General features: G+C 43.9%; 1 protein-coding gene across 1 annotated transcript; it reads left to right on the top strand.

Annotated features, from left to right (window-relative positions):
- The first annotated feature begins 51 nt into the window (after window positions 1-51).
- On the top strand, window positions 52-27650 carry mei-9 (DNA repair endonuclease XPF mei-9). The gene is made up of 21 exons (XM_077644209.1): window positions 52-327; window positions 443-539; window positions 793-875; window positions 1432-1554; window positions 1644-1701; window positions 3093-3245; window positions 3608-3721; window positions 6114-6262; window positions 6858-6911; window positions 7439-7508; window positions 8405-8483; window positions 9241-9392; window positions 13361-13558; window positions 14660-14839; window positions 15225-15362; window positions 16389-16526; window positions 21557-21643; window positions 22190-22363; window positions 22712-22852; window positions 23726-23827; window positions 27024-27650. The coding sequence occupies exons 1-21, from the start codon at window positions 254-256 to the stop codon at window positions 27240-27242; spliced, it is 2583 nt and encodes an 860-aa protein (XP_077500335.1). The 5' UTR covers window positions 52-253; the 3' UTR covers window positions 27243-27650.
- The last annotated feature ends 205 nt before the right edge of the window (window positions 27651-27855 follow it).

Here is a 27855-nt window from a genome sequence, read left to right as displayed (position 1 = left end):
TTTCGGTTTCGTAGCGTTGGCTTGGCTTAACTGTGACTCGGCGACTGGCTTGGCTTCTTGACCAACATGGCGCCTTCCTGAGCGTCTGTCGATCGTGTGAAGACATGCCAGGGCGCAGACCTAATGTAATGTTTGTTTTCATAGTTTACACTGGTTCAGTCGTGTTGCTAACGGTGTGACCGTTGCCACCATAGCTTGGTACACTCTAATGTGTCGTGAGTACAGGTGTTCACGCGCCTGAAGTTGTTTGGCAATGTCTCTACTCGAGTTCGAAACTCAGATGTTCCTGGACCTTCACAACGAAGATGGTCTCGTAATACTAGCAAAGTAAGCTATCGCATTTTGTCGGGGCCTTGATTTCGTTGAAGTTTCCTGTTGCAATATTTCTCTTCTGCGTGCCTGTTGCGCTTGCTGAATGAGAAACCGTGTTGCTTTTGCATAGGGGCCTTGGTATCGAGCGCCTGCTTCTGAGCCTGATTAAAGTTCACAGTGACCCTGGCAACCTCGTACTTATACTGGGAACGACAGCTGAAGAAGAGGTAAGTGCTTGCACTTGTTCTGTCAGGATGAGTCGCCTCTGGAGCGTGCTCAAAGGCGGTGGTGAATAGGTGTTCTCTCGCGCATCGGCCAGATATGGCACATTGATGCACGAAATGCAGTGTTGCACTGCGTTAAAAAAATAAAAAAAAAGGTTCGGAGTGGTGTATGTTTTCCATATTCTGACTCGGTGGCTAGCGCCAACTAATTTGCACTCTTGCTCATGATGTCTATCATCCGGTTCTTTTCTTCCAGGAATTTTTCATCAACCAACTGCAGGCTGACAATGTCAACCCCGTACCTAAATCTATAACTGCTGACTGTGGCACGAAAGAGAGGCAAGCAGAAATGTTTCTTTTTTAAAAATCTTGAAAACGGTGTGTACAGGCATACACCGGTAACTACCGATGCTTGAACATTAGCCATATATGTTGGCTGATGTAGTGTCAGCCTTATCATGCGACCGTTATTACACAAAATTTTAGTGCACAAGCTTTAAGCGTTCACTCAAAGGTTCCTTGGCCGCCAGAAGAGCGCTTCGAGCACCTGTCATTATGTTATGACATTGCAAAATTGGGCCAGTTGGAAAACTTGATGTAGGCTTGTTCACTTTGTTCGTCTATTGTCGCAGGCTCCTCGAGCTTTGCGCTCCAGCAGGAAACAATCTTTTGCACAATTGTTTTGGTAAACTTGGGATGTCTGCTCTTAAATTAACTTATGGGCTAATTGTCAAAATCAAATCAGAACCAAGTCAAATTTAAAGAACTAACTTAGTTTCTGCATCATCTCTGCTTACTGAAACCAACTTATGCATGGTTGTTCTGAGTTAGTGAAATGCAAGTTGTGCAAAGTTTCATGTCAGTTAGGTGTAAGGTTCATGTTTTTTGTATGCAGGACTGATGTCTACTTAGCTGGCGGTGCATTATTTGTGACCTCACGGATCCTCGTCGTTGACATGCTTATGGAGAGGGTACCTATTGACCTAATCACTGGCATCATAGTGTATCGGGCTCATAAGTAAGTTTTCTTGCATTATTTTTTTCATACTGCTCCTCTTTACTGGCAACAAATGTGTCGGTACCAATAAAGACAAAATCCCGTTTCAGAACTTTGGAGTCATGTCAGGAGGCCTTCATTCTGAGACTTTATCGGCAGAAAAACAAGGTAATTGTGATAGGAACTGCGTGCAGAAGATTATGATCACATGTGGTTGTTTAGTTTTGTGACTATACTCCATCTCACAAGCCGCTTGCAGCACTGTGGATGCTACACCGATCTCAGCCTATCAGAACCATGTGCACAGCATAATTATGTTCTTCTGAACCCATCATCTCGCAGCTGATGATGCCATAACTGGGAAGAAAAGAGCACAAGTGTCGAGCTGCGGCATATGAGAGACTTGGCAGACTCGGTTTGCACCACATTTGCGAGTGGCAGCACATCACTTCGCACGCAAAAGGCCTCCACAGTGCTGTGTTCATGTGGACTTTCTCTGTTAATTTAACCAGCGGATCAAAGGCTCGCGGTACTTAAAAAATAAAACCCAGAACTGCTTTTCCAATTACTGCAAAAATTGTCTTAAATATAGTTCAATGCTGTTCTGATATATGAGGGGCTATTTGTTGTGTACCTGCAGCCCTGATTTGACAAGAGAGCTGTGGCTTCCACAGTACTGCAGACAACTTGCGAGATGGAGTATAAATTGCTTGTTTTGGATGCACTTGACTGCATGCTGGGGAGAGTTTCGTTCAAGGATGGTTTCATTCTAAACACTTCTCAGAGCACAGATTGATTACAATGGCACGTCATTTTCCGAAAAGACTGTTTATGCAGTATTGTGCATCATTTGTTGATAAGCTTACAGCATTGGTAACATCTTCTGTTGTCACACAAAGATGGTAGCCTGCATGTTTGAGGAGCACATCTCTTAGAGACTAGAGCAAACATCACTATGAAACTCTGAATTTGTCTGTTATTAAAGGTGTCAAAATGGAACTAAAGAACTTTTCTGGAAGCAGGAATGTGCGGAATAGAAACTTGGTTCATTAGCCATTGTAAAATGCACTGTGTGAGTACTCTTAGTCAGTGCACAAAAAGAACATTTAGTGCAACTAGATTTCTTTGCGTAATCGCCATGTAGTATTCACCTGGCTGGCACCGAAACCTAGCGTTCATGACAAGATGGGCCGACATTCTCAGGCATGTTGATAATATCGAAGAACACTAATAGCAGCGTGAATTGAGTGAGTATTTGTGTATAGCGGTCTCGTAGCCACGTTCATGGCATGAAAATAAACAGTTTGTAGCCTTGAGAGGCCCAGAGATAACTGTTGTGCAACATTTTTGTTTCAATTTTCTCTCCAGAAAAGGCTGATGTAAATTTTGCATGTATGGTCTTGTACAGGAACAAGAAGGCTTTAAAGAGGTGTTAAGTCCAGCGTTAGAAAAAAGAAACTTCACGGTATACATATGTGCACGTATGGTGATGCCCAGTAGTAGGGTTCTTCTAACACCATTTTTGAGTTGCATTTATTCAAACATAACGTTACTTGCAGAAAGGTTTCGTGAAGGGGCTCTCCGATAGTGCTGTGGCTTTCACATACGGCTTCAACCAAGTTCAGCGCATGATGAGGAACCTCTTTGTCAAGAAGCTGTTCCTCTGGCCAAGGTTTCAAGCTGACGTCATCACTTCATTGGACAAAAGAAAGGTTTTTATTTGCCAAATTTTCAACCTTTTTATTATTGTTGAAAATGGGTGTAAGCAATCCTACGTTTCAATTTGTGCAAGAATTGCCTAATTCAGACTTGCTTTGCTCCTTAATGAGCAAAATGCAAGACTGTCTGTAGACACTGCGATCAATGTATGATCCTAAGTACCGCTAGTAAATAGCAAATTCTCTTCTTTAAAGTTGTTCTCTAACCTGCATGTGTCAGCATTGCGGTGAGTTCTGTGCTACCAGTCCTATTGTACACTGTCGTGATGCAACTTGTTTTTGCAGTTTGACAGTGCTAAAAGAGCAGTGCTGATTTAACTGTGAAAAGCGCCGTTTTTCTTATTTTACTGATGCAGCCGGAAGTTGTGGAGATCCGTGTCAGCATGACCGCGGCCATGAACATCATCCAGATGGCCATCTTGGATATTATTGCCAGCTGCGTCAGGGAGATCAAGAAAGCCAACCCTGCGGTATGATGGACTTCTGCTCCGGTTTTGTGTTTTAATCTGCCATTATTTCTAAGAACACTGAAGCATGCATCAAGTGCTCTTGGGCAAATTGACTTACAGGGACATGGTTTTTTTTTCTTGCAGCTTTAAAAATGCTTTCGCCTGAGCATTTGTTGCTTATCTATTCTGAAGTGCTGCACAGAGGTTGCGTTTTGTAGTGTGATCGTTTGGACTGCATTGGGAGCTGGCGTTCAGCTGGTTTGTTGCTCACAAATAAAAAAAAATTGATGGATTTAGCGCAATTAGGCTAAATGCAAATGCGCTCACACTTTGGTTTTCACTTCAGGTTCGGTTTGAGGCTCAGTTTAAGAGGGCAGCGTGATAGCGGTGTGTTCTGGGTTCATCGCGCAGGGATGGAAGTTGATAACGATGATGACATCCAAAGCACAGTGTGAGAAGCTGGCAGGTAAACACGCGGGATGTTTGGCTGCGATGATGACGTAGTGGTCAAATGCAGCGGCCAGTGAAGCCGAGCTGTTTGCGTCGCCATGTCTTGGAAACCCACTTGTGGCCATGGAGTGTTTTGCCATAATGTGTTTTCCATAGTTAGTCATTAAGCCCGCTGCAGGTGCCCACCATGGCAGGTAGGCTTTGGACAGGCAGTCATCAGTGAAATCTGAGATTGGGGGTTTTACTGCAAGTACTCTTAAAACAATTGTCATTTATTAATGTAGCCTTCAGGCAGTGAGCCCAGCCAGCTGAGTGGGCTGTTTCTTCTATCTGCTGAAATATACAGGACAGGAATCATAAAGAGCAATGGCAGCCTTTCTCACTTCAGCAGAGAGTAACGTTGGTCTAGTTAACGACTGGGGCTTCTATTTTTGTAAATTAGAGCACGAAGAGAAGCAATTACATTGCGTGGACTACGCTGTCACATTTATGTTGGTGGTGTGCATTCTCACAGGAGATGCCATTGATTAAATGACAAAGGGGTGTGGTTGTTTGGTACCCAGCTTTAGCTGGTCTCTAGGCAGAGAATGGAATGGAGTCACAGTTTACCAAACAGTGATACAGAGCACTTCACACATAAGAGTACATGCAAAGAGTTAAACTTGAAAGAGTCTACAATACATGAAGAGAGGGCTTGCAACAACAGTGCACTAATACACGGGAGAGGCAAACAGAAGAAACACATAGCGTTCACTGATCACTGCGTTTTTCTAATGGCCAGAGGATCGCGAAAGTGTGCCGTCCCGAAAACTGTCGCGTACTCCTTCACTGGTTTGCTGTCTGGGCAACAGTGGTGTTAGGTTTAGGAGCCGTGCGGTAGTGCTTTCTTCAGCGCAACTGAAGTGGTTTCCTTTCACAGACGTGCTGCGCCTGTTAGTTGCTTTACCCCAAGGCAGGGCACACAGAAACACTATCTGTAGTGCAAATGCTCTCATCCTTCTGCCGGGGCACGTGTTGCAATTGGTCAAGGGAGGAGGAGACTTGTAGAAGGTGTGAATCATTTGTGCTCCAGCCAGCCGCCGCCGCCGCTGCTTTTGAGCGAATTGGAGAGGTTATTGTTTGGAAAGTAACTTGCTTCCCACCGGTAATTGCAGTTTCTTTCTCCATTGTTCTAGTACCTTTTACGGCGTATGTGGGCGTGCTCCTTTTAGTGCCTCACTGGGTTTGTAAATGTGCGCTGAATTTTGTGGGTTACACAGAGCTATGCACTCCTTGCAGTAAGCGCAACACACACTTCTGGCTGTGCATAGGCTATCTCTGTTTTGAATAATTGTCTCCAGGGAGACGTCATGCAGTAATTTTTCTTCTGTACCTTTCGTGCCTACCATGTCTCACTGATTCCTGATGGAGCTGCCATGGTGGTGGTACGGCTGTGACGCGAAGCTCCTGTGAGCTAAATCTGGGTTGTGGTGACCATGTGAACACTTTTTGTACTGAGATTGGAGTTCTTATTAAAGAAGCCAGGGTAGTTTAAATTAATTGAAGCCCACCACTTTGTACGTGCCTCATGGCTCATACGGTCGCTTTAATGTGTGAGGACCAATTATCTATGGTTTGGCACACCATCTGGAATTAAATTGCTGTCACTTTGGAGGTGCTGTCCTCGTAGATGTTCCAATCCGTTTGTTCTGATTTCATTTGCCACAAATCCATGCTACTTGGGCTTAAAGGGGTAAAGTTGAGAGGAATGTGCAGGTTCCTGTACTTACCGGGAATTTTGCTTTTTCGTCTGCATCTTGTAATGTGTACAACTCAAAATTTCTTGCCACTGCTGTAGAGAGGTTTTGGAATGTATAAATGTGGCTTTATTTTGGCTTCTAGACTGTCAACATATATTCTCATTCGGCACTTGCCCCTATCTTGAGAAAAGCTCCCTAAGTTATGTGCACTCTGCATTTTATAGCTTGAAATGGAAGACATGACAGTGGAGAACACCATTGCGAGATCGTTTGAGAAGATTATCAAGTTTCAGCTCGATCCGGTCTGGCATCAGATTGGGCAGAAGACAAGGCGTCTGGTTTCTGACATCAAAACCCTCCGCACCCTGCTACTGTGAGCTGCTTTCAAAGCAGACAATTTCCTCTCCTTTTCACTCATATTTATGACCTCAGAAATTTTTTAAACTTGGAGTATTCGTGTATTAACTTGCTTGCTTGTTTTTTTGGACAAAGTATTTGAATGATTTGATATAGTTTTCTATTATCAGCTGATTGCTGGGTGAGTTACCAGCTGCTACACCGTGGAGTGTTTGCTTCTGAACGACCTTTGAACAATTAGTATGCACTCAGAGTTAGAATGGTAGTGTTCTCTATATTAGCCACAAAGAATTCTACTTTTGTCATGACTGTTTGTTTACTGATAGTAATTGAGAGTTAAGACGAATGCTGTATATAGTCTCCACTGATGACTGCAGTGATGTCTGTGTGCTCTCTGGCAGTATTATGAATGCTGCTGCTCTTACAAGACCAAGCCATCTGAACTCGAAACGAGGTTAGGTGAAGGTTTACAGATGACACGAATAATTAGGTGACAGTTGCCTTGGCGCTTATAAAAATGACTGACACTTCACAAATATGATTGACTAAAGGGAGCCTTAAGAGACCTAGCACTGTGCCTATCTCTCTCTGACATCCTAAATACTTTGCAGGTACCTGACACAGCATGACAGTGTAACCTTCTATAGCCTCGTCAAATCGGTCCAGTAAGTACACCTTTCCTTTACCTTGGTGATGGAATTCATGGTGACTGACATTTTTGTTATGTATTGCCCAATTTTTCTATTTTCCTAAGTGCCTACAGTAGATGTATTTTCTAGTGAATGAGTTCTACCTAGCATCCATTGCTTGTGGGCATGAAGTGCTTACGAGAGGGCGTTTTTTGGGTCCATGCTATGGCAGTCTTTTTAAGATGGTTTTGGGTGGTGGCATGGGCATCGATAGCTTGCTCAGCAGGAGCATAGATCAGTGAATTTCGTTCCCAAAGGGTTTGGAACATCTTGAGCACCCATAGAGCTCACTGAGATGTGCAGGAAAGCAGTGTGTGAAAAGTATTGCAGTGAAAAAGGGTTTATGAAATGAATATTGTCCAGAACATGGCATGTGCAAACATCGAAGTGTATTGCTCCAGTTAATTTTGCTTGTTCATCTGTTGTGGAGTCAAGCTGATTTGTTGGCTTTTATAGTTGCACCGTTTACAGTAGTTTATTCTCTGCCTGTGTTTTTGTTTCAGTGACAGTGCGACGGCTTCGACGCAGGTATCGGACTGGCTTTTCTTGGATGCAGCAGAGACACTGTATGTCGTAAGTCACTTTGCTCTTTTCTTGACTGTTGGTTTGGAATGTGCACTCTTAGCTCAGTAACAGTCTTTGAAAGGCTAGTTGGAAGTACTGGAAAACTCGGGAAGTGATATTATTGGCTTTTATGATCTGGCCTCTGCTTTTTTCACACTCGACATAGATATGCATTCCTAGCCTTTTTGCATTCCCACTTATTCCCAATATTTTTGATTTCAAGGAAACCCCAACACTTTTTAAAAACAGGGGCTGAGGAACTCTGCTCGCCCTGGTGTCCATTCCTTTTAATTACCGGACAGTTTTACAGCATGTGATTAATACCGAACAGGAAAAAAAGGAGGTGAAGGGAACATAGGGGTTTGAGGCATGCATGGATTTTGGTGCTCAGGGGAACCCGAAAAAGTACTCCTGAGCACCAAGATGTTCTGCAGAACCCATTTTGAGATTGTCTTTTGTCGCACTATATACTTCTTACCTCGTCGTGTGCATTTTAGATGCTTCAGAATGTGGCATTCACTAGAGGTGCATGCCGGGCTCATCAACTGAACAAAATTAAGGCAAACAAAGTAGATGTATGCAGCCTCCACATACAAGCATATAGCCTAGTTAGTTTCTTGTTCATCACAGTTTATTTAGGCTTTACTATGGACTTCCGTCATTAACATTCTTCTGGTTTAGTGAAGCTCATATTTGTGCATTCTGTGTCTATTGAACCCATCATAAGATTTGGTGTGATGACTGCTTGTCATACCTTGCTATCAAATGGCTGCCCATTTAGTTGTTTGTCTAGCAGGTAACAAGCTTGCTTCGTAAACATTGTGTTTGTAGGTTTGTGATGCCATTGTTATGGGCTTGCTCTCACCAGCATGCAGTAACATGCAGCACCCATCTCTACCCCACAGCAAGCAAAGGCTAGAGTTTATGGGACGGAGAAGAGGCCGCGCAAGGATGACCAGAAGTCAAAGACCTCAGACAAGAAAGGTAGTCCTTGAGACCTTTGTTTTTTGAGATGTATATATATATATATATATTATAAAAAAAGATGAATGCATTTTTAAACAGTTGTTAAGGCACTGCCAAGTTGGTTTACTCCTGCTCATTTGAGTACATGTAGCATGAACTTTATTGCTGAAAAAACTACATGACTGGTATGATGATCATGTATGATGGTAATTTATGAAGCATGACTGATACAATGACTGTGTAGTGATGTTGACCAAGGTTGACACACATGACTAAATGGACCATCTTCATGCTTCCAGATCTGCCAACACGAATGAGCTTGTTTTTCATGGGCTGCTGAACTCATGAATGCTCTTAAGGCCTACTTGTAGATAATATCATTAGACATTTTATTTAGCAGTAATTCAATGTGGAAATGGCAAACTATTGGCAATTTTAACTAGATGCAGTTAATTTACATTGATGTCTGGATTCTTAGGCAGTAAAGTATTCAGGAAAATGTTGCCCTGTCTGTAAACGTCTTGGTTAAATAATTTCGTCATCTGACACGGCATGGCTGCGAAGTATGGGGTTTTAGAGGTTAGCGAGACTTGAAAAGTTCAAGATAATGATCATCTTGAGTCGTGCCTACTCTGGTTAGCAGGGAGGATATGTTGAGTCTGGACTATTTAACCTTTGAACATTTTGTCATTAGCAGTTGCTATTCAACTTGTATCAGGGAGTGCATTTGATTGCGAAGTGACTGGGATATGCTAGAAATGAGCTGTCTGTGCAGTGGACCCATCATTTCAACCGGAGCACAGCCCGAAATGGGCGGCATTGTCCGAAATCCTGGCCGAGATCAAGCAAGAGAACAAGGGCCGTGGGGACCTCAACACGGTCGTAATTGTGGCTGAGGATGACCGGACTTGCGGGCAGCTCTCTGAGGTCAGTTTTTTTTTGCCTGCCTTGCAAAGCCACCCTTCTTTCACTGGTACTGATGCTCACTGCTGTGTCTGCATCCACGGTTTCTACTTAAACTGCTAGAAGATACAACTTTCATGGCTTCAGAACCTCATTGATGAGTTCGAATGCTTGATTTGAATGTGTTTATGTCTTCTGGTCTTCTTCTTCGCTAGCTTCTTCCGTTCCCTCTTCAAGTCTAAGCTAATTCTAGACCTTACCATCCTATGGTCGCTGCAACGCACCCTTCCGAGGACGGCCACATCCTGAATGATGCCAGGTTTAGCGCATAGTATGAAGTCGATTTCATTTTTAATCTCACCATTGGGGCTCTTCCAGGTCCACTTCCTGTTTTCTCGTTTGCGGAAGAAGGTATTCATGACCCGTAAATTATTTCTATCCGCGAATTCGACTAATAACTCTCCCCTGCTATTTCTAGAGCCTATCCCATAGTCACCTACCGCGTGGTCGTCAGCCTGCTTCTTGCCCACCTTCGCATTGAAGTCGCCCATCAGTACAGTGTACTGCGATTTTGCTTTATTCATTGCTGATTCTACGTCCTCATAGAAGCTTTCAACGGTCTGGTCATCATGGCTGGTCATTAGCAATATGGATAAGATAGTTAACGTAGCCGAAGAGTTCTACACAGACCTGTACAGTAGCCAATGTAATCAGAGCGCTAATGAGAAAGACAGCAGTGCACAGCAATGCGTCATCCCGCCAGTAACGAAAGATGAAGTAAAGAAAGCCTTAGAAGCAATGAAAAGGGGAAAAGCAGCTGGGGAGGATCAGGTAACAGCAGATCTGTTGAAGGATGGAGGGGACATCGTGCTAGAAAAACTAGCCACCCTGTATACGCAATGCCTTATGACCTCAACTGTACCAGAAGCTTGGAAGAATGCAAACATTATCTTAATTCATAAGAAGGGAGACGCCAAGGACTTGAAAAATTGCAGGCCGATCAGCTTACTATCCGTTGCCTACAAAGTATTTACTAAGGTAATCGCTAATAGAGTCAGGGCAACGTTAGACTTTAATCAACCAAATGATCAGGCAGGCTTTCGTAAAGGATATTCCACAATCGATCATATTCACACTATCAATCAGGTGATAGAGAAATGCGCAGAATATAACCAACCTCTATATATAGCTTTCATTGATTACGAGAAAGCATTCGACTCAGTGGAAACCTCAGCAGTCATACAGGCATTGCGTAATCAGGGGGTAGAAGAGCCTTATGTCAAAATACTGGAAGATATATATAGCAACTGCACAGCTACTATAGTCCTCCATAAAGTCAGCAATAAAATTCCAATAAGGAAGGGCGTCAGGCAAGGAGACACGATCTCGCCAATGCTGTTCACCGCATGTTTGCAGGAGGTATTTCGAAGCCTGAATTGGGAACAGTTGGGAATAAGAATAAATGGAGAATACCTATATAATCTGCGATTTGCTGATGACATTGCCTTGCTGAGTCACTCAGGAGGTGAACTGCAAATCATGATCAACGAGTTAGACAGGCAGAGCAGATCGGTGGGTCTAAAAATTAACATGCAGAAAACCAAGGTAATGTTCAACAGCCTAGCAAGGGAACAACAGTTCACAATTGGCAGCGAGAGCCTAGAAATTGTGCCGGAATACGTCTACTTAGGGCAGGTAGTGACAGCTGAACCAGGTCATGAGAGGGAGATAACTAGAAGGATAAGAATGGGCTGGAGCGCATATGGCAAATTCTCGCAGATCATGAGTGGCAGTTTACCAATTTCCCTCAAAAGGAAAGTGTACAACAGCATAATCTTACCGGTACTCACCTACGGGGCAGAAATGTGGAGGCTAACGAAAAGAGTTCAGCTTAGGTTAAGGACAACGCAGCGAGCCATGGAAAGAAAAATGATAGGTGTAACGTTAAGAGATCGGAAGCGGGCAGAGTGGGTGAGGGAACAAACACGGGTTAATGACATCCTAGTCGAAATCAAGAGAAAGAAATGGGCTTGGGCAGGGCATGTAATGCGAAGGCAAGATAACCGCTGGTCCTTAAGGGTAACGGAGTGGGTTCCAAGAGAAAGTAAGCGTAGCAGGGGGCAGCAGAAGGTTAGGTGGGCAGATGAGATTAAGAAGTTTGCAGGCAAAGGGTGGATGCAGCTGGCAAAAGATAGGGTTAATTGGAGAGACATGGGAGAGGCCTTTGCCCTGCAGTGGGTGTAGTAAGGCTGATGATGATGATGATGATGATGTCTTCTGGCTTTGGTGCCTTGCAGAACCTTCCTATGGCAAGGTAAAGGTCCCAGTGACATATTCCAAGTGCTGTTTTAAATTTGTTGTGCTACTCATGATCCCATGACTTTTATGCTACTGTTATGAGAACTCTGTTGCTTCATGTTACTGCTTTAATGCACTGATCAGATCTGTATTACATCTGCTGTGTTGACGGGGCCTTGAAACTCTATTGTCAAGTTCTAATGTAATGCAATTCCATTAGAGTTGTCATCACACCAAAACCCTGCTGACGTTCGATGAAATTCTCTGATTGGTCTTGGGAAGCTGCATGACCTTGTTACGTCGTCACAACTTGCCCACTGTGGTACGGGGCAGCCAGCCCAATGGATTGAGAGGCCTCATGACCTTGTGACTTCATCTGCCGGTTCAGCTGTGTGAGCCAAAGGGACTGTTTATCCCCGAAACACTTAAGAAATTCCACAAAAACATCTAAGCAGCAACAATGGGGATCTCTAATGCTATCGCATTCCAGTCTTAAGCTGCATTAAGTGTCCCCCAAATTTTTTTTGTTTTTTTCGATATCCTGCCAACATTCCTGGATTCTGTTGCACGTGGACAGCTTTTGTCAGGTTGCTAAAGTCAGACACTCAAACCTCGTGGGTTTTCTTGTACAGCAGGAGAGGTAAGCACTTTCCTGAGGGAGTAAGTCAAGGAAAGAAGCTTAATAAGATGCAGCATGATGGGATGCAAAATGTTACGTTTTTTTTTTTTTTCAATACAGATTTGTCCCAAGAATGGGAATTGAAAAGGCAGTTAGAACATTTAAAATAATGAATCGAGAAATATTTACAAATGTAGTTGTACAAGGTGTCCATATGGATAATAGCTGAGTGTGAAAAACAGTGCTGTGTAGTTATTTCTTGTTTAAGGAAACCTGTATCGAAGAAAATGAACTCTGTGTAATTGGCGGACTGTACAGGTCTGTTGCATCCGCTGAACTGGGGTTTGCTTTGCTCCTTTCAGCATGCTAAAAGTACTGAAAGGAGCACGAAATGCTGAATGATATAACTGACAGATTCTAAGAAATAGTGTTTTGCATCACGACTAATATGGTAACCTACGTACCTATGTCAGTGCGTGTGTTTTAGTTGTGCTCATTGCAGCTTTATAGGTGGTGTCCCCCTGCCTTAAAGGGGCTCTGTAGCGCCTTCTGAGGAGAGCACATTAACTCACTTAATCACTGCACTGTGTTGCCATGAAAACCAGAGCCGAATAATAGTCTTCTACACTCAGCAGACGACCCACAATCACGCGTCAAAGTTGGCGAGCCCTTCCCGGCGACTTTTTCATGCTCGCACCCTCCTCTGTCCCCCGCATCTGCGTAGACAAGGTGAGAGGTGGCCATTGGTTAGATTATTTCAGACGCCAGGCAGCTACCGTGTCCGCGGCCAATAAACCGCTTAGCTCCGGCGGGTCGGGAAGTGCCGCCCAGCGGGGGGTCGGCGAAGGAGCGCCTACCTTTCAGCATGCAAAAAGTGACGAGAGGAGAGAGAAAGGCACTAAAACGCTGAAATTCAAATTTTAACTACAGATAACTCAGCTTCTACAAATTTAAAAAATCCTTGCTGGACACTATTCGTAAAGCGGCGTGCTTCAATATCCCAGGTATGCCGCAACTGTATTAGAGGCCCCTTCACAGCCCCTTTAACGTAGCCATTCTTTTTGTATTTCGACAGTACCTGTGCTGTGGTGCTGACGCTGTTCTCTACAACCTCTATCGCAAAGCGATTGGAGAGAAAGACGGTGTGCAGCTGCCGTCCCTGGCCCCCACTGACGATGATGACCAGGGGCCTGAGAGGAAGAGGAAGAAAACCAAGAACTCATCACACGGCCGGGGCGACCAGAAGAAGAAAGGAAACCAAGATTCAGAAATGGTACTGCTCGAAGAGCGAATTTTTTTAAATTATTTTTTTTTTTCAGAATAGTACATGTACCGTAAAGGTTAAGAGTGGCAATCTGGGCTAGTCTGGTTAATTTGCAGCTGCGAAAAAATCAGTGCAACAGAAGAGGACGAAGGAACAGATAACATGGGTCAGCGTTCATGTTGTCCGATCCTCTGTGCTCATCTGTCGCACTGCTTTTCCATTGCTGTCCTGTAGAGCACTGCTGCCAACCAGAGGCCACTCGCAAAGCGTGAATATTGCTGTAGTGTTTTGGTAACTGTCCATATCAGCCTTGTCAAATGGTCTTTTGCTGTTCTACGATTTAAGAGATATTGAGGACAAATAGCAGTTGGCCTGTACCGATAGTGTGGCACATTCTAATCGCAAGGAGACCACTGTCACCGAAAACTGATGTTGTGTAAGGTAGAAAAGACTAAAAAAACGAAATACAGGTGTCACCGTTGCCAGTCGATTTCACGAGTAAACTGCTTGCGTTGACACCAATTTTGGGGCAGGGATCCCACAGGCTATGCTGCATCGCCATTCGCTTCAAAACAATGGCAAGCCGTCGTGTTTGATAAGGATGTCATGAGGTTGGATCGTTTGGCGGGGGAATTTTTAAATCCAACTTTTTCACCAATAAATGCACCTTTTGCAGCTTGGCAAACATCACCATAGCCAGAGAGAGCCAAGGAATCAATATTTACTGAGAACAGTAACTGGTTGAAGTTTTCCTCAAATTGTGAGCGGTCAGGCACCGAGGCTGGGTACGATACTCAAGAAAGTATTGAAATCGCCAATATAATAATAAAGCTGGTAACATGACTTGCAAGGTTAAGAATTTTCTCCGCAGTTCCTGAAACATTTAGTGTATTTGATATAGTGCACTGTACTTGAAAGAGTTTAAACTAATCCAGCCACGCGGATCTCTTTAATTATGCGTGGGCGTAAATTACCCCAGTAAATGCAGTACGCTATCACTTATAGTAATATAAGTAATATGTGCTTTTTGATCCAGTTACTGTCATGTTAAGGCGAAACATGTCTTGAGCAGTGCGAAATTTCCCTGTTATTTCCCTTTGCATATCGAAGGAAGGGTCGGACATGACCGAAACAGAGACGGAGGGCCAGGAATTGCCACCTGACTTTCCGAATGCAGTTTTCCACCCACTGAAGTCTGCAGAATTTGCGTTCCAGCAGCTTCTTCACTCTGTTGAGCCAAAGTACATCATCCTCTACGACGTCAACCTTGCCACCGTCAGAGAAATTGAGGCAAGTTCACTTTTGTCATACTTTTGCTGGTTGGGAAGAAAAAGTGCCAGTGCAAGGTGTTGTCATTGTGGAAACTCAGGATGTTGACAGCACTGGTCATGTGGTAACCATTGACCTGTGAGGTTGCTTATTTTTGTTTAGTATACTGTCAAAATAAAACTTAATGTGCCTGAAAGTGATGCGCAGGACGAGCATGTTTTTAACAGCTAGAATGTGGTACGGGTGAGCATTTTTAAGATTGGAACATTTTCTTGTGTTGATGGTGTGGTCACTTATTACACGCTCAGCCGAATGATGTCATGGCCTGACTTTTTATGGCACTTTATAATAATGAACCAGTGCCAGTGTGCCTAAACACTGCTCTCCCTGTGTTCACTAATTACAGATGTACCAGGCTACCAGAGCAAAGGAAGTGCTGCGGGTGTACTTTCTAATGTATGAAGACTCCATCGATGAACAGCGCTACCTCACTGCCCTACGTCGAGAGAAGGATGCCTTTGAGTACCTCATCAAAGAGAAAAGTGTATGTTCACATACTTTGGTTGTCGAGTGTTGTGCAGTGAGGTTCTTTTTTTGAGGCCTCAACAGATGCAGAGTGATGGATACAGTCGAACTTCGATATACTGAACATGGATATGACAGATTATTCAGTGTATCGACTCTTCCAAAATATTTTAAAAAATCATGCCATTTTAATTCATAAATCATGCGGTTGGACAGGGGGAACAGGCCTCAACAGGCTTCGCCTCACTACACAGGTGGCTGGTGGTTGTGCAGCAGGCGTTTGCAGCCCGGTTCGCATTTTTATCTTGCACTAGAGTCACTTCTAGTGGCTATCCTGCACTTGCCAACAGCACTAGGAAGATATAGTGGCATGGTGGAGGGTTGTTAGCCAAGCGGTCGGCAAGTGTTCGCACAGCTCGCATCTATCAACAGCATCTGAGAAGTAGTGGCGTGGATGATTGTAGACTTGCAGTAACCATCCTGTGATGCGGCTGTCCTATCCAAGTTGGGCTGTCACAGGGACGGTGATCCGCAGCGTTATTGTTTGTTCCTGGTGCCCCATTTTCAATGCGATATTGCTGTAATGTGGGGAAGCAACCCTTGACGGTTGGCCTGCCACTGCTGAGTGCTGGCAATGACTTGCGGAGAAGCCAAGCTAACTGGCATGTGGTGCTTGGTTTTTCTTGGCCTCCAGAATGGCCACAGGTGCCTTCTAACAGAGCTAAATTTTCAGAAAAAGTCGTTCCCCCCTGCTATCTGGAGAGGATCTTTCAGTACAAGGCAACCCAGTATTGTTGGAAACTGCAAACATTTTTTGCAGGTGCTACTTGTGATTTATATTGAAACCATATTTTAGTGTTTACTGCTCTTAGTTGACTACTAGTACATTCGCAGTTGTTCGGCCAGCTGAAAGTACTTCTCAGTTCCCGTGGCAGTAGTCTTCAGTCTTGCCTCCAACACCTGAAGGAAACAGTGATTTTAAAGAGCGTGTTAGCCGTGCAATAGTCCAGACATGTTGACAGAACTTGCTTCCTTTTCCTTGCAGGTGATGGTGATACCAGAAGAGCAAGATGGAAAAGGGGAGTACCATCCTGACCTTGTGGATGACCTTGGAAAGTCAAACGAACCAGCCAGTTCACGGAAGGCAGGTGGTGCAGTCCCCGCAGTGTCAGCATCTCGCAGGGTAGGCTTTTCTGCTTCTGGGAGTCTTGCTTTTGTTGTTAGTGCTCAGAGGTTGCACCAGGTGTGGAATGGCCCTTTTTCTTTAATTTAATCAATGGAGCAGTTACGTTTGCAAGCACATTTTCTTGGTCTTCCCAGCCGCATACCAGTTTGTGGAATTAAGATTATACAGGGATAAGTTACAAAGAAAAGCTTCACTTCATTTTAACCCTGCAGCGTTGAGGCTCCTGTTGTGCAGAGGTTCTGGCATCGTCGGCATTGGGGGTGATAAATAGGGTGTTGGAGGGTTGTCCAGGTGGCCACCCCTGGAGGAGCAATCTAGGTGGGCTGCCTAGGTCACCTGATTTTGTGGCGTCATCACAACCTGCCCACTGGATTATGAGCAAACTATCGTATTTACACAATTGTAAGTCGACCTATTTTTTAAACTTCGAAGATCCTAGGGGGGGGGGGTCGACTTACAATCGAAACGAAAACATCGCACTATAAGTAAAGGCAAGACAAACGAGATATCAGGCATGCTACTACAGTGTGGTCGCATTTTTGCTGCGTGGCTCCGTCGCATCGCTGTTGGTGCTGGCCTTGAGCAGCTGCTATGTCAAAGCGCAAAACTGGCATACCCTCCCCGCGCACGTGGGCGGAGCAGGGTTTCAAAACTGGCACCCCACACGTGGCTGCTGACTGCGGTTGCTGATAGGTGGTGGAGGCCCGATAACGCAATCGCGATCTAAGGGAAGCTCAAGTGGCCAACAAGTTTTCTTTTTACTTTGAAACGCGCTCGGCGCTCAAGGGAGCGTTGATAGTTGATGGAAGGGCCGCTGTTCCAATTGAGACGGCACCCCCGCTCGGAACGGCAGCGGTGCCGGGGAGTGTCGGCAGCCGACGGAAGAGCCGATGCCAATCATGCGTAGTTTCTCTTTGGCTCTGACGCATTTGACTACTGCCGGCCGCGTTTCACAAGTTTTTAAAGTAGTGCTTCGTCAGTCATTATTTGTGCTCCAGGTCCGGCAAGCGACCGGCGCTCGTTCATGGCATACGATTAAGATTCACAATTTCACCAGCGCTGCGACTAGGAACAAGAACAGAGAAGGAAGACAAGGATTGCCTTTGGGTGGTGTGTGGGAAGGACAAAAATCGTGTGCGGCACTTCCATGAGTGGTGCGAACAAGCGAAAAAACATACCGAGTTCCTTTGGTACACCGCCCGCCCGTGGTTTCCCTCCAGTACAGCGTCTCCGTGCTCTGAAGGAAAGCTCTTGGTCCTGGGTGATCAGCCGGTGCCAGAGAAGTTCCAGAAGATTCTAAAGTTGGGTCCAAAATTCGGTGTCCAGCCTTCTTTGGGAAAAGAAGAAAAGTTGGCTCTTGGAAGGTCAATCGCGCGCCAAGCACGGAAAGAGGAGCAGCCTAGGTGCGTTGTGGAATGTGTTGAGGCCCTCAAGAAGAGTGGCGGAGGGCCGGTCAAAAGGTGGGACTTTGCGCACTTGACCGATTTCTTGACGTCCGAAAAACTTCGCGTGGTTGTCTCGGATAAAGAAGGTTATTTCGTTACGCTGCCAGAAAAACTTTTCCGTGAGAAGGCTAGGAATTCAGTTGCCAAAAACTTTAAGCCTGTGCGTTCCAGTGCCCTTAAACAAAAAAGCGAGGCGTTAAGGCTGGTAGGTGATATGAATTTAGTTGGCCTGCAAGCATCCATTAAGAAGGCGAAAGGCAACTTTTTAGAAGTGTTTTTTGCTGCCAAAACTCATAAAACTGACATCCCCTTCCGTTGCATTGTTACTGAACGGGGAACTTGGCAACATGCCGTTTCAAGTTTTTTGCAAAGTAAATTGTGTTCACTGACAGTAGAAGACCCGTTTCTTGTATCTAATTCCGAGGCGGTTGTGCAATATCTGAAACTAAATAATCCTGGTGGGTGTGATATGTTTAGTATTGATGTGCAGGATTTATTCTATTCATTGCCACATGATAGGCTCCTCCAGTGTGTTAAGAAATGTATAGTAGAGGATAATGATGAAGAAGCATTCATTTCAAAGTGTGGCGTTTCTGTGGGCTCGTTTTTGGAGCTTGTGTCATTTTATCTCAAATCCACATTTGTTGATTGGGAAGGCAGGCTATATGTTCAAAAAACAGGAGTGTGCATTGGCTCAAAAGTGGCTCCGGTACTTAGTAATATCTTTCTTTCCTATGCAGATAGGAGCATTAAAGTTAACTTAGACAACCGTGTAAAACAAATCTTCCGGTATGTAGACGATTATCTTGTTTTTGTTGAATCCCATGACTTCAAGGCACATGTAGATGACATTTTAAAGACTTTTGAAAACTGCGGGTTTGGTCTGAAATTTACCTTTGAATTACCGGAAGATAATCAGCTGCAATTCTTGGATATTAGATTGGAGAAAAAGGTGAATCATGTTTGTTGGTCCTTCCTACAGCGGTCGGAAAAGCCCTTGCTAAATTATCAGTCTGGGCACTCGAAAATAGTTAAATGTGGCATAGCAGTGTCTTGTTTAGGATCTGCACTTACTAAGTCATGTATTCATACTTTAGGCAGCAGTTTCGATAAGCAAGTTCAAAGGCTAAGGTCAGCGGGCTTCCCCAAAGATGTGATAGCGCTTGCTAGCAACAAGATCCTGAAGAAGATGAAGTCGTGTGGTAGACATGAAGCACAGGAAAATTCCGGCAATGACAGAACGAAGTATGCGGTAATACCCTACATTCATCAGTTATCCCATAGGCTTAAGCAGGTTGGCACTAGATATGGGGTAAAAGTGCTCTTTTCGGTCCCTAATAAACTAGGCAAGGTTTGTGCTATTGTTGACAAAAGAGCCCGGGAACAGAAGCAAATAAGAGGCAAAAGAAAAAATGCATGCCAGGTGGATCATGAGTCAACCTTTGTGCCATGTGCAGAGGGAGTGGTTTATGACATACCTTTTAAATGCGGCAAGAGTTACATTGGGCAAACCGGTAAATGCATAAATACACGCTTACGTCAGCATAGAACCTCTTTGAATGGTGCTCCTTCATCAAATCTGTCCCTTCATTACAGAGATTGTCTTCTAAACAAACCCGGTGTGTCTAACAAAAAAGCATGCTTTCCTCTACTTAACAGGGCTAAGATTAAATTCAGACATCCAGATCAGTTAACTAGGGAATTGTGTGAAGCCTATCACATTCACAAGAACATCGACACGTGCGTTAGCACACCATCTGTAAACTTACATGAGTGTGAAATTTTGTATCTAGATTTTTAACTCTCTTTTGCGTGCCTGGTGGGGGAAGCGCAGGCGCTTTGGGTTGTCAGTTGTGTGCATATAATCTGTGTTTTTTTCAAATAAACTTTCAGTTGTTAGAAGCGCTTGTCCTTGTCTTCCTTCTCTGTTCTTGTTCCTAGTCGCAGCGCTGGTGAAATTGTGAATATGTACCAACTAGCTCAAACCACCATTTTGCTACGATTAAGATGACTGCCATCCTTTACGCCGAAGAAACGAAGAACTGAGCGCCGGGCCGCAAGTTCGACATTCGCAACAGGTGATACAGGTGTGGTAGCTGCAGCGAGAAAATTTTCAGCTGTTCCGCGTGACGTCGTGATGTGGCTGTTTGCGAAGTGTGGGATTTCGCTGGACGACGATGTTAGAACGACGTGCTGCGGACGATGGCAGCGCTAGTGAGGACGATGGCGCAAGTGTGGACGAGTAGTCCAGTGACTAATACATTTTTGTTTTGGAATGTGCTCACGGGCACACCCGCGCACGGCAACCGATAGCGGCTGGTGATAAATGGCGGCCGCTGGATAATGCTATCGCGTTCAACTATTCAAGGCCAAGCTTAAACAATCTCGGAGGTTCTTTTATTTTTCGGAAATGTGATTTGGGGGGTCGACTTACATTCAAGTCGACTTACAATCGTGTAAATACGGTAACCACCTTGGCAGGTGGCAGTTAATTTAATAATTGATTGAGGGAGGTTGCTCGAGAAGAGCAACTTGAGAAGAGCAACTCTTTTCGCATATGCACCTGGTGCCGCCAATTTTCATCGGATGTCGATGGCAGTGCTTTGAGAAGTGCGGCAGCCACATGCTCGCTCCCCCACTCGCTAACCGAGTGGTGTGGTCATAGTCGTTCATTTTACCTGAGATGCAATACCATTGGCCTAATACTTATTTTGACATCCGTCCATCCTCCTCTGGAATAAGCGAGCGTTCGGTATAACTGCAGCATTTATAAATAGGCTTCACTGTTATTACTGTTGCTGATTCTTTGTGAGCATGCCATGACCAAGTCTTTGGTGGTTGTGGGCATTAACTGCTTTGCGTTACATAGGTGATGAGTTACATTGACTTGTAACAACTTAATAATAGTTATCATTACTGCAAACACTTCATGTCTTGATGAATTCAATTAGTTCAGTTATCTTGAATGCTTGTAATAGCTTGCATCACATGTGATGGCATTGTCTGTTTAATTTGTCTAATGAAGGATAATGGTACTCTTGACGCCAGCAGCATGACAGGCACGGTAGGAGCCTTAATGATGCCCTTTTGGTACTCTTCATGGTTTGTTTTTTATTGTTGTAGAAAGGGATCTTTTTTTGAGGTTTGATAACCCTTAGCCAATTCAAACTCTAGGAGATTCAGAATGTTTTAGAATGTCAGGTCACCCAGTTGTGAAATTCAGGAGTGGTCTTTAGGAAACCAGGTCAGAAGAATTGACGTCTTGGTTATCATTTTGGCAGAAAAAAAAAAAGGGGAATAATGAATAATACGCTACTGAATGGCTGAAGTGCTGCCTTCTGAATTGGAACTTCAGCACCGTTCCGGCTTGAAAGCTTACGCATTGCCCTTTGTTGAGTCATTTGCATGGATCAAGCTCACTCAGTAGTGTCTGTGATTTTCTCGTTAGCAGTTCTTGATCTGTGTTGTGTGACTTTGCATGCTGTAATCACTTTAAATTGCAATGCAGTTACACCCAAGCATTTTGTGAGCCTCAGCTTGCATGTTTTACATGCTTCTGACCTGTCTCCGTTTCCTCTTTAGGTCATTGTGGATTTGCGAGAATTCCGAAGCGAACTCCCGTCGCTTATTCACAGGCGAGGCATCAGCGTTCAGCCGGTCACCATAGAGGTATGTGCAGTACACACAGCCCAACTCTTCAGGGGGTGATGATGCGAATTCATTATTTGTCTCGATTTGTGGTGATTCCACCCCTTAATTGCTGGTAATGTGTCTTCAGCACTGATTGAGAATAATTTGTGTTGTATCATTTGCAACTTAACAATTAAAATTCGTGTGCAAATACTAAAGTATTTGTACGGGGAATCTTTTTTTTTTTTTTGGAGCAGTTGGCTGGGGTTGTCCGAAGAAGTGAGACTAAATTAAGGTGACTGATGGACATTTTATTTCAGGAGGTGGGCTCTCTTTATCATTTGTGGGTCTCGCACACACACGCATGCATATAGTTGTCTCTCTCTCTCTGATATGTATGTACGCACGTAACTATGGCCAGCTGGCCCTATTTAGACCAGGCAGTCCACAAGTGCACGACAAAAATGAAAGCCCAGCTGATATGACAAATATTTTAATTCAGGTGTGAAACTTTTCAGCACTTTTAGGGGCTGTCAGGACTTGGATTAGTGTCAGCATTCACATTGTCTTGCTGTTGGTTTCCAGGTTGGCGACTATATCCTGACCCCTGAGATCTGTGTTGAGCGCAAGAGCCTCAATGACCTCATTGGTTCCCTGAACAGCGGCCGCCTATACAACCAAGCGCAGGCAATGTGCCGCTACTATAAGCGTCCGGTGCTCCTCATTGAATTCAGCCAGAATCAACCCTTCTGCCTACAGGTGGGCAAGCTCAACTTGCGTGAGGTTCTGCTAAAGTACTCTTCCGAGGCTACCTAATGCATTCCAGCTTTTTTTCTAGAGTTCTGGTGGCCTGCTAGTCTGTTCTGTAACAAAACATGGAACAGGCAGCAGGTGTTGGAACACTGATGCTCTCCGTGTTCCTCGAGAATTAACCAGTGGTTTACAGGAAAGGGCACAGGGGGAAAGGCACAATGCGCTGAGTGGATTGTATTTGAAAAAGACGAACTTGAACAAATTTCTTGCTTTTAAAGTTGAATTGTGTGTGGGTGTACTCTGCATTGTGCCGTGGAAATTGCAAGTTGACCTACTGTGTTCGCCTGATTACAGGGAAAGCACTTGCCTTCATCGGAGACGACGTCACAGAGTTTCGTCTCCAAACTGATCCTCTTGACAATGCATTTCCCACGTCTACGGATACTGTGGTGTCAGAGCCCATATGCAACGGCAGAAATTTTTGACATACTGAAGGTAGGGAAAAGTTAAATTTTGCTGTTCACATTTTTTTAATTTAGCTTCTTTATTTTTTTTTAAAAGACGCTTACTAGTTCAACAGCATGTATCAGGCACCTTTACTGACGGGAAGAAAAACTGAGCTGAGTCTGAGGTTTGCTCTCACGTTCCAGTTAATGGGTCAACGTTTCGATACGCATGGCTCAGTGGTTATGGTGCTCAGCTGCTGACCTGAAAGATGTGGCTTTGATCCCAACCGTGCCAGTTGCATTTCAATGGAGGCGAAATGCTAGAGGCCCGTGTACTAAGGAATATCAATGCACCTTAAGGAACCCCAGGTGGTCAAAATTATCCGGAGCCCTCCACTACGATGTCTCTCATAGCCTGAGTCCCTTTGGGACATTAAACGCCATAAAAAATAAACCATTTTGATAAGCGTAACTGCCATCGCCGCCTGTATACAATAGTAATGCTCCCTTTTTGACATAAATACATAGTTAATATTCTAACCGTAATACTATATTAAAAAGAAAAAAATATTCGCTCATACCATGTGGGATTTGTTAAGCAGCGCGAAGTCGTGGAAGAGGCAAAGATGGTACTTTGTTCATTCTAACTGAGCTGTCTATGGCGTCTCCCCATTCAATACCCAGCTTTGATGAAGCTTCTGCCCATCCAGAACCCAAGGCTAACATTGCACATTTACTGCAGCCTTGAATATGCAGTTATAGCAATACATTTGAAAGATGTCAAAAGAGGCCCACAAATTTTTCTCTTTGATAATTTTTTTCTCTCTGTATTACTAGTGTGCCTCGCTCCTACTTTTACTAATTGGTAGGAAAATGAGATGCATTTGCATTATGTTTTCTTTGTTTTTGTTTTATTTACCAGCATGGCAAGGAAGAACCAACTGTGGCAGAGGCTCAAGCAGTGACCGAAAAGGAGCTTCAAGACAGTGGCAAGTCAAGTGACAAATACAACCCTAGCCCACAGGTAGCTAATTTGTGTGCATCTGTGTTTAGGACTTCATAGGAGCATAATTTTGAACAGAACAGCACAAATCAAGACAGTCAAGGAAGACACACAAGTAAACACTGACTCATAGAAAAAAAGCTTTTTTCATAATTTAGGTTCTTAATGAAAAGTCGCTTTTGAGTCTGCACACATCTGTGGGCCTTCCTTGTCTTGTAGTCTTGGTTTGCGCTGTTCCATCCACTCCACAATGAGCAGTTACCGAATAGGCCAGGTTTCCATCCTACCAGAATGTCATTACATGTGTGATATGTGTCAACATCACTACGACAAGTGGTTTACACAGTTTGTGCTTCCGTAGTTCAGCTTTGGTTCAAGAGCTGATTCATATTAACACCTTTACTGAGTGATTTTTCAAGTGTCATGAACCACTTACTGACGGGCCACCCTTAAATTTTCTGGTGAGCAGAGTGACCCAGTCATGAGCCAACAGGGAGAACGGCTTTCTTGAGCCGCAATAAAAACCGTCGTATATCCGTCAGGGCCTTCGAACACACGAGCAGAAAGTCAAACAATAATAAAGTGCTGTAGTCAGCACAAATCAAAAAGTATTGAGTGTGATGGACAATAAAAAACTTCGAGGCACTGCATATGTGCTTCAGTGTTCCACCTGTTGCCTATCTAAAGAAACGTACATATATGGCTGATTGTGTGCATAAAAGTTAGATAGCACCACCGTATAATAGGTTTCCTGCTGCAATCCTGCATCCATGCCGCACTGCGTGCAACTTGTTTCTGATGGTGCATAGTGCTTCGTGGTTGGGTCACAAAAATTCTGCCAGCACAGAAATTTGTTGCATTTTTTGAAGCATGATGCAGTGAAAGTTTTTAGTGCGAAAGCACTATTGGCCTCGTAACCTGGAAAATACTGGTGTGTGGTGAAGCCTCTGAAGTTATGGCAAGAAATAAATGACTCTTTGAGTAAAGGTGACCGTGCCAACCTGGAGAAATAAATAAATGCTACCACAAGTGGGTTTTGAACCTGCGACAGGGCGAACAGATCAGATTCGCTGGCAACTACACGAGAGCTCTATGCTATCGCCGCAGCTGATCATGCCTCGTGTTAAACTGCAACACACTCTCTCACTGTGCTTTGCCCGTCATTGTCTTCATCAACTTCCATCTGTGCAGAAGTCGCAAAAGGAAAGGAAACACACTTTCAATCGTGCTTTCAGTTACGTGGCATTGATGTCTACCTGTAAAAACCTGCTTTTGCACAATATTTTGTAATTGGCAATGTGAGAAAATTTTTGTTCTGTTGTGATTTTTCTCAAAGATATCGTTTCACACTGCACTCAAGGACTTAGTTTTTGGGGCCGTGCAGATGGCGTGTGTGATGTGGCTCACCAGCGACCAACGATTCCGTGAATTTGTTAAAGGAACCAACAGCTGATCTATTAGGACCCCAATTTTTTTGTTTCTGAGGATGCCTGATCACACAACATTTGAGTTGAAAAGACTAAAATTCTAAAAAAAAACAAATTTCATTCCACAGACCCACTTATTTGCATGTAAACTGATGCTGGAAACACAGATCAGTATTTGTGGCTATTGCTTGCCGTCACAAAAGTGGAAAACAGTAAACGAATGCAGCTCAAGTCGAAGGAACATGCCCTTTTGTTGAGTGGTCGTAAAACATGCTCTCGGGTCTGTCTGATTTCTTCTGTGCTAATGTATATATGGCATCCATCAAAAGTTTATGGAAAGTGACTTTGGTGAATAATTGTAATTTCTTTGCATCCAGTGTACAATGTTTGGGGTTCCATATTGCAAAGTGTAATGTGTGCTCTCAGAATTAGACTGCATCTATCAATTCCAGGCTCTGTACAAAGGTTTTAGTGAAATTTTTTTTGGTATTGTTGCGTCCCTTAATCTTTTGTCCTTGGACGTACCTTCGTATGCATTACTATGTGCACAACCGGAAAGATGTGTGCCACCATGTTATGAATAAGACCCTTGATTTTCTGCGGCAGAAATTTTAAATTCCGCAAAGTGGCAACAGAGAATGGGCAATATTCTGCGGGAAGCTTCTCGCGCGTAAATGCATGTGGCCTTTCGCGCAGAGGCGACTGCAGGCTTCGCTTTGGTGGCCCAGAGTTGTTGGGAAGTCGGCTTTTTTCCTCGACTCACAAGCCTGGTGGTTGAACCGGCTGTGGGTATGACGAAGAACAGCGATAAAGTTCACGTTGTATTTACAGTTCGGTTCCAGATATAATGCGATATGTTTTCTGAACCAAATGGTCCAAGAGAAAAAAAAAGAGCATTGTATTTGTGCAAATACGGTAATAATGCTTTTGACAGGCTCCACTACCATGGCCCGTTCTATCTAAGCATGTGGGTACTTTGCTGCCAGTACCGCAGCGCTTGATATGCCATCTTGCCTGAGTGGATGGGGGAATAAGCGTGTCAGAGCACCAGAGAGCTTCGTTTCTTACCAGATTCTACGTTACAAGTGAATCCAGGCAATTAAATTAATCCCATTACCTTCGTTCTATTATTTCTCCTGATGTCCACAAACACAGTGTCACACAAAAAAAGTGTGGCTGCTAACACATGATTCTGAAAAAAAAAAAAATTATAAATTGCGCGATTTTCCGCGCGGATTCGTGGAATCACCGGAAACTAGGGGCCTTTGTTATGACTGATGCTGCTGTTAGGTTTATCGGCATGAAGGAACAATTTTCACTATTAGCTGGGCCGAAGTCAGCAAATGCCTGTGTAAACAAACTACTTTTTAAGAGGAGGAACATGGTCGGTATTATCAAGAGCTTTCTTTTCTATACCAATATGAGATCATGTGGTCGGTTGCAGCTATAGTATCAAAGTTTCTCTGCAGAATGCCACTTTATCTGGCATTATGTGATTTTGTCTCGTGAATTAAAATGAGAATTTTTTATTTTATTATGTAACAGGTAAGACCATTCTTGATTCTATCAGTATAAGGCAGTTATATTTATTTCAGCCATATCTTGTGCTCACTTTTGGCATTTGTTGATATTTTTTATGTGGGCATTTCCCACTATGGCTTCTTTCTTTGCCACATTCTAGAATCTAAAGACACTTGTTTTTTGCGAGTTTCCAGAGACTGCTCTCTGTTTCTGCCAAATGTGGGCTGCCACTGTATCTGCTATTTTTTTTAATTGTGCTTTGTCTCTAGGATTTCCTGCTTCACCTGCCTGGTGTGAATTTGAAAAACTACACCCTGTTGATGCGCAAGTTCACTAGCCTTGCGGACATGTTCAAGGCATCGGAAGAAGAACTGGCATCCGCGATGGGAAACGCAGCCCACGCCAAGACTCTGTGGGAGGCAATTCATGTGCCTGTTGATTGCACAGCACAGAAGCTGGTTCCTCAGCGGAAGTTTCGCAAGAAGTAGCCAGAGCCGTCCCTTGTTTACTCTGTGTATATATTATGGGTGTACATAGACAGTTCATCAGCATCTGCATGGAGCATGTTTGGGGTGGCTTTGAGTTGTGGTTGCACAAAAATGACTTCAGTTTTGAAGCAGGTCGTGGTGGATTTTGCATTTTGTTTCACTGAATGGAGAAACCTGAATGTTATGAAGGCTTGAGCAAACTTCATCTAACCTTGCCTGTTGATCTTTACACACACTTGGTTGTTAATTTTAAAGCTTTCGTTATGCCTGGGTTAAACAATATAGCATGCTGCTAAAAGTTAATGTTATGCCGTGTTTGTAAGGCACATCGTCATTAATTTTTAATTCGTTAGAGATAACCTTATCATCCCTGTGCTGTGCTGTCATTAAAACTTACAGCTATGCTCACATTTGCAGTTCAGTGTATTCACCATTGCGTATGACACTGCATGACACTGCATATAAATGCATGTTTCTTTCATGTTTTTCCACAAGTTTCGAGGTTAAAAGTCCTTGCACTTGCAAAATGTTCTGCAGTAACCCAATGATGTGCACTGGTTACTGGTAACCAGCACAGCAGGTAAACATTTTATACCGTTTTTATTACCAGGGT

The sequence above is a fragment of the Amblyomma americanum genome, chromosome 11 (assembly GCF_052857255.1).
Source record: "Amblyomma americanum isolate KBUSLIRL-KWMA chromosome 11, ASM5285725v1, whole genome shotgun sequence".
In the NCBI taxonomy this organism is placed as follows: Eukaryota; Metazoa; Arthropoda; class Arachnida; order Ixodida; family Ixodidae; genus Amblyomma; species Amblyomma americanum.
This window is presented reverse-complemented; position numbering and strand designations above follow the sequence as displayed.

Excerpts from the sequence above, each read along its gene's own strand:
- mei-9 (XM_077644209.1), top strand. The coding sequence starts at position 254 with ATGTCTCTACTCGAGTTCGAAACTCAGATGTTCCTGGACCTTCACAAC. Across the intron at positions 540-792 it reads GAACGACAGCTGAAGAAGAG|GAATTTTTCATCAACCAACT; the intron begins GTAAGTGCTTGC and ends CTTTTCTTCCAG. Across the intron at positions 23,828-27,023 it reads AATACAACCCTAGCCCACAG|GATTTCCTGCTTCACCTGCC; the intron begins GTAGCTAATTTG and ends CTTTGTCTCTAG.